Here is a 7,192-nt window from a genome sequence, read left to right as displayed (position 1 = left end):
ATAAATTTAATTGATTATCCAAATTTGGGGTAAACAATTTTAGTGATCAATCTCCCAATAGCTTCAATCCACCAGTCACCAAAACCAAACCTTCTTAACACAGTAGTAATGAAGCTCCATGTCATCCAGTCATATGCCTTTGTCATGTCCAATTTGATTATTATATTGCCTCACGTGTTTGGTTATGAAATCCCTGAATAACTTCCTGAGCCATCATAACATTATCAATTAATGAACCTACCCTTAACAAAACCGCTCTGAGATTCAGAAATGAGCTTAGGTAACAGAGGGTTCAGTGTTTTAGCCAGGACTTTGGATATTATCTTAGCAGAGAAATTGCTAAGACTACTTGGCCTAAGACCAGCAAAAGTTGTAGGAGATTCAACCTTTGGAATAAGAACAAGACCGGTATGAGAATAAAACATAGTCAACTTGTTGCTATTTTGCCAATACTGAAGCTTTTCACAAACTCCACCACATCACATTATACGAAAATCTTGAAGCTTGTCAGGTTAATCTGAAGATAGACATTTATGAAATTGTGTTTGGTCTGTTGAAAATAAGAAATGGAAAACAGGCTGTCTTCGAGCAGGACGGAGGAAAGACATTGCACAAATACTGATGGATGCACAAAGTTAGAGAACTTGTTTTACAAATTAAACCAGTACTAGTCTGTATTGTTTACATCTCAAATATATTTAAGAACGAGTTTGCATTGTCTTTTCAGAAACTTAGTTTTTCTTCGTTTTTTGGAGAGTGAAAGATGGAAATATATATCAAATTGTTCTACATACACTTATTTCAAAGTTAAGTGGTTGAGCAAAACATCCTACACAAGAATTTACAATAGCAACTGCTTTAGCTGCAACAGAAATACAGGGAATAACTGGACACTAGAACTCGAATTTGCAACATATTCTGGAGATCAGCTTATCCTTCCCATTGCATTATAATCCAGAATATGTTACAAATTTGAGACAAACTGGACAAAGTTCTTGGCTATGAGCCTGTTTGGTTGGGCTTATGCCTATAAGCTGTTTGCAGCTTATAAGCTAAAAAAAAATAAGTTGGATAGTCTAACTTATTTTTTTGGCTTATAAGCTGTTTTCAGCTTATAAGCTGCTTTAAATAAGCTAAGTCAAATGGGCCCAATTATTTTTTTGAGCTTATTTTAAGCACAAAATGACTTTAAGCTGACCAGCCAAACACTCAAAAAAGCTGAAAACAACTTATAAGCAACTTATAAGCCAATCCAAACGGGCTCTATATTTACGCTCCATCTTTAAGTCAACGTGCTATTAGTGGGCTAACAATTTGAACAATCTCCTCAGGTTCACCTGAAGTCCAAGACCTCCCATACATTTCAAAAGATGATTGAGTAAGAAAACAGAGGTTGAAGACAATATCTGTCATCCTAGGCCTCTCTGCTGATTTCTCCGATGTGCACGCTGTTGCTAAGGCAGCCAAGTTTAGAGCATCATCAACAGGGTAAAAGCTCAACTTTGGATCCATCCACCTTCTAAACTTCTCCTCTCTGTTATCTTCAACTTCCAAGATTCCCATAACTTCAACTTCCATTGCTTTCTTCCCTGAAAGCAACTCCAACAGCACAAGCCCGAAAGCAAACACGTCGGCTTTCAGCATCATTGAGTTGGTAGCATGTGTGGCTGTAGAGAAACTTGCAATTTTGGCTTTAAACCTTGAATCAAGAAGTATGCTACACGTTAAGATATGTCCATGAACAATACTAGGTTGAGTATGTTCATGCATGTATTGCAGAGCATTTGCAACATCCAAGGCTATATGTAACCTTTGGCTCCAACCAAGCGATACCACTGAGTCAGAGGCAGAAGACATGGATGACGGTCTGGGAAACAACCACTGATCCAGTGAGCCATTTTCAGCATATTCATAAACCAAAAAGAAATTCCCATGATTGTCTGATGAAACGCCCATTAGTTTCACCAGATTTGCGTGATTTAGCTTCTGAAGTATCGTCAATTCCTCCGATGCTTGTTTAGTTTTCTTGACAGCTATAACTTGGTCGTTAATCGTGGCCCTGTACACTGATCCTCCTATCCTGTACCTCTCACTGAAGTTCATAGTCGCCTCCATGATGATCTTCAGGTCATATATTATTGGCTTTCCGATATAGCCAGAAACTCCAGGAAGAAGCTTATCTTGAATGTTCTTATGGTCCAAAATTTCATCTTTGGAGGCTTTCTTGGTATGAAAAAGATCAGAAGTTTCAAGAGTAGAAGAGTTACGGGCTAAATTAGCCCTCCTCTTCTCCTCTAGAAGCCGCATGTATACCATCAAGCAAAATGAAAAAACTACAAGCAACCCCATAATACTTAAAACAGGAATGAGGATCCATCTACGTTTGGATTTTCTACTGCTTGTAGAAGAGGGGTAAGATTGCATAATAATAGGAAGTCTTACCGGTATCAAGACAGGACGACATATTGCATCAGTGAAATTTCTGAAACTGTTTGCAGCCAGAATGTCAGCTGCAGATGCTCCAAACATATTGCTTACAGGCAATATATCATCCCAAGGCTGCCACACATAAGTGACAAGGTACTGAAGTCCCTTTTCAAGATCAGAATGCGCGGGGCAATTACAGAACAAAGGAAAAACGGCATCTGCACCAACTGTCAAGTTGGTTGGATCTAGTGTTGGATTCATATCTTGCACAACATGATAATTAGTAAGGTTCTCAAAAGCTCCTATTGAAACTGAATAAAAGCTGTCACCTTTCTTCATCTGATAGGTGACATTGGAGAAATAATGAGAACCATTGCAGTAGCACTTAATGGGTACGAGCAAAAGCTGGTCAGGGAATAGCTCGGTGTCCTCTGAGGCTAGACCTGTGGCCTTAGCTATACTCAAACGACTGACTTCAAGAAGATCAGAGATACTTCCCACATCAAAATAATTTGGTGGACGGGCACGGTATGTGACATAAGTATCACAAGACAGGGAAGAGTTTAATGAGCACGAAAAGTCTGTGTCTGTGCTAGATGTTTGAGCAGTTACATTGGAAGATGAAAGGATGAAAAAGACGAAAAAGTTGTAAAACAAGGAGACAAGAGGAACTCCCATTGCTACAAGCTTAGATAGCAAGGCACCAGCTAAAAATTTATTTGGTGGCTCAAGCAAGAGTGTATTTTAGGGATTTATCTTTTAAGTTTGGAAGGATAGAGAAATGGACAATATCTAGGAGGCTTGTCTGTAGCTTTGTCTGCGAGATACCCTCTTGTCTTCTCTGCCTATTCTCATATTTTAAGCAGCTGTCTCTGTCTTTATGCAACAATGCTTAGTAAAATATTCTCAATAAGTAAAAGAAAAATCATTTCTCCTTGACTATGACATCTCCTTTCAGTTCTTTTCTAGGGAAGCTCTAGCAAATAGATTAATACTAGAACCAAATCCGGACGGCAAGGATTCCTCCTTCTATCAAAGTTCATAAAGTAAACAACTAAGAATAATAAACTAGAGATACTGGTGAATTCTCAGAGGTGGTTGTCACTAGGTATATGCTTAACACATGCAAGCGAGCCTGTGTCACGCTCTCTTACCTTAGGAGAAAGGGACATAATAAATTAGGCAAAATTTACAATTGTCAGTTTCTTGGAGACATTCCGGGCGTACTCTGGTATGATGAGCAATATTTTTCGGAAGATATTTTCCAGAAATAAGTCATCTTCTAGGGTCTGATTGCTAAAAATAATTTCCAATAAAAACATTTTTCACTAGAGGAAAATGAATTCCCTCACCTTCGCAATTATCTCAAGTATTAAACTTCATATCATTGATTTTACCAACATTTAGACGTTATTATCAATCTTTAATATCCAAAAATCTAATAAAACAATTTCATTATGCTAATATTAATATCACTATTTTATTTTAAAAACGGAAAATATTTTCCACTCCGCAACCAAAACCAGAAAAACATATCCAGGAAGATGTTTTCTAGAAAATGACTTTCGTCATACCGAACACACCCTGCTTCTTGCTGTTTTTATTGTCTCTTCTAAGACCAACTGAAGTGCCCTCTCTAGCCATGAATTCTGTGTTCCTCCTGAAATGACATGGGAGCCAGAGGACCACTTAGTTTCCATGATAACAGTTTTAAGAATCTCTGAAAAGCTGTCTTACATGGAAATAAAATAAAATCCCAAGCAAATCCTTAATGACAATGCAAAAAATATAATTGAAGTCTTAAGAGGCAGAAAAGTGAACATCCATCATTTGTGGACATTGGCCCTGGGACGGAACTAGCAAAAATCCTAGAGCAGATGAACAAGCACCAGCTCCACCCTATGATAAAACATATATCACGGATATATCTTGATCACAAAGTGCACAAATACAGATAGAAGCCTAAACCCTAGCAAATGTGATTTGAAATATCACCATCTTATATGAGTAAAACAGCTGCATTGTTGACAATTAGGATTTCTTGTCAGATGCCAAGTAAAAATCCAGTTGATTATACGAGATTTTCAGCAACAATATTACAAAGATCAACACTTTCATTTCTGATCAACATAATCAAAATGCTATGGACATATAACCAGACAGACCTCCTTGATGAGAATTCACTTGATGATGTTAACCTGAAATATGAAGTGGAAAAGCACTACAGCTCTATATCCAGATCAGTGACATAGTCCTTCAACTACAAGTTGACTGGAAACTATAAGAATAAATGGTATACACTCTTGAAAGATCTGTAGAGCTAACTGTAAACATATGTCCAGGCAAAGCAAGGGGAAGAGCATCACTTATTTCCTCAGTTCTCTCTTCTACAGAAGCAGCTTCTCGGAGCTTGCCTTCCTTCCAGAGACTCTTGACAAGCAATTGTTTGGTGTTAGCATCAGGCAACAACCCAGAGTTCCTCATGTCTTCAAAAACCCTTAGTGCAAGAGCAGCTCTTCCACATTTGCAATATGCATGGATGAGAACTTTATACATATAAGCATCAGGCTCTATACCACTCTGCCTGACCATCCCGAAAAGCCTCTGTACAGTTTTTATATCTCCGTGAAGAGCGAAATGGCTCATTAGTCCAGAATATGTTTGCAAATCTGGAACAATTCCTAGTAAACTCATCTCTTCGAGAATATGTAAGGCTTCCGAATTCATATTACATTTTATCAAAGTCCTTAGAAGAGATGAGTACAGAAGCAATTGACTGCTTTTAGCTATGGGACCACATATCGTTTTAACGTTTTTGAAAACCCTAAGGGCGGGATCACCATTACAAGAAATCCCATAAAAATCAATAATTAACCGGATTGTGCTGAAAGACAATTGAATGCCCTCTCTTTCAACCTTAGACAAAAGTTGATCAACTAAATCCACACATCCATGGCGAGCTAATCTGGCGATCATTCTTGAAATTGTGTATATATCATGAGTGAATCCTGGCTGACAAGCAACCCAGCAGAAGAATTGCCAAGCAGTTTCTGCTGACTTGAAGCTCCTGATCATCTTGCACACCAACCTAGTCGTCCAAACTAATTTTGCATCCTCTAGTGCTGACACCTCCTCAGCGCCCCAGTTCCCTAAAGCATTAGCTAAAGCAGCTGGATCCAACCACGGCTTCAGTTGAGGTTGATCCACAGCATTATTATGGTCACAGTCAATCTCTTCATCTTCATCTTCATCATCACTCTCGTCTTCACTACTGTCCATAGAGTAACCAATCTTCTTAATCCTCCCATCCGGTAACATGTCCCTTAGCAATTCATTTGTCTCAGCATCATAACCAGCATTCTGCATCTGCTGCAATGACCATAGCATAGCTCGAACAGGCAATATTCCATCACTTCTCATCTGATCAAGCAAACTTTTGACAACATCTAACCGATTGGCAACACTGAATGCTTCCACTAGAACAGAATACTGCTTTACCGTACGTTTGATCCTAACATTAGGCAACATATGGAAAATCTCAATGGCTGAATCCAACTTTCTAGTCCTAACAAGATGCTCAATTATAACAGTATATGTCCTACAATTAGGAAGTGCCCCTTCTTCAATCAACCTATAGAACACCCTCACAGCATCACTATCCTTACCCATCTGAACACATAACCCCATTACAATGTTATAAGACTCAGTACAAGGATGTTTTTTAAGGGTTGTCCTCCACTCGTCCCACACACGGACAACCTCGTTAAACTCTCTACTAATACCATACCATCTCATCTGATCCATGTAACTAACACGCGCAACATTAGTAAACTTTCCCGAGTTAATGGCATTGATAAGGGCTTTTAATTTAGCATTTTCCCGCGCCTTAGCAAGAATCTTGGCTAATGCATAAAGGGTATTATGAGTATGCGAAAAATGAGGAATCTTTTTTAGATTTTCAATTAAACAGAGAGCTGAATCAGGTGAGGGAGCTGATTGAAGTGCTTTAGTTACTACAAAAGAGTCCAAAGAAGGATTTTCAAGATTGGGTATCAGATTATTTGAAGAATTAGACCGCAGAGCGAGTCTTATCGAATCAATAAGTCTGGCTCTCTGGAAGTATAAAGCTACATTATTCACATTTTGGGTTCCCAAGAAACGGTGAAAATGCAGTGATAAATTACTAAATGTGCTGTTTATCTTGTAGAATCGGTTGAAGTACATATAAACTTATAGGTAGACAACAACCTAGGAAAAGCAAGGCAAGAATGCAATTTAAGGAACAGAAGAGTTATTAGAACAAAAATATCAAACAGTTGGTGTGCGTGGCAGCTCTTCAGGAATTTACAAAAACAGATAACTTAGCCGTGGTTAGATTAACAAAGAGGAAGATAAAGGGACTAAGGGCATCATTTGGGCTAAATTCAAAAGATTTGACGGTGAGTTTTCTTTGGCTTTGTGACTCATCGAGCCTGTGTTCTTGCCTTTTTGGACTTCACGTAGTGGCCTTTGGACGGAAGAAATTGCAAGATGCCCTTAGTGGGCTGGTCTTTAATTTTTAGGAAAAGAACACAAATGTCCATTGCCCATAAAATAATCGTTCTTTTGCGCAGATTGTCGTGATCTTTAATTTTTGTCCCTCAAATTGGTGGTCTTTAATTTTTATTCTTCACCTAATATTTTGAGCTTCAAAATTTAAATCCTAGCTCAGTAAAATATAAAAAATAAAAATTGCAAGATAGAGATTTAGATTCGCAAGGCAGAA

The 7,192-nt window shown here is 38.3% G+C and overlaps 2 protein-coding genes across 2 annotated transcripts; both read right to left on the bottom strand.

Annotated features, from left to right (window-relative positions):
* Positions 1 to 333: 333 nt before the first annotated feature.
* LOC132622935 (serine/threonine receptor-like kinase NFP) lies at positions 334 to 3,647 on the bottom strand. The gene has a single exon (XM_060337626.1). The coding sequence runs from the start codon at positions 3,103 to 3,105 to the stop codon at positions 1,288 to 1,290; it is 1,818 nt and encodes a 605-aa protein (XP_060193609.1). The 5' UTR covers positions 3,106 to 3,647; the 3' UTR covers positions 334 to 1,287.
* A 318-nt stretch (positions 3,648 to 3,965) lies between these two features.
* LOC132623601 (pentatricopeptide repeat-containing protein At5g66631) lies at positions 3,966 to 6,970 on the bottom strand. Its single transcript, XM_060338377.1, has one exon. It carries the CDS (start codon positions 6,649 to 6,651, stop codon positions 4,684 to 4,686), a length of 1,968 nt encoding a protein of 655 aa, XP_060194360.1. The 5' UTR covers positions 6,652 to 6,970; the 3' UTR covers positions 3,966 to 4,683.
* Between the last annotated feature and the right edge of the window lie 222 nt (positions 6,971 to 7,192).

The sequence above is a fragment of the Lycium barbarum genome, chromosome 12 (assembly GCF_019175385.1).
Source record: "Lycium barbarum isolate Lr01 chromosome 12, ASM1917538v2, whole genome shotgun sequence".
Taxonomy (NCBI): domain Eukaryota; kingdom Viridiplantae; phylum Streptophyta; class Magnoliopsida; order Solanales; family Solanaceae; genus Lycium; species Lycium barbarum.
This window is presented reverse-complemented; position numbering and strand designations above follow the sequence as displayed.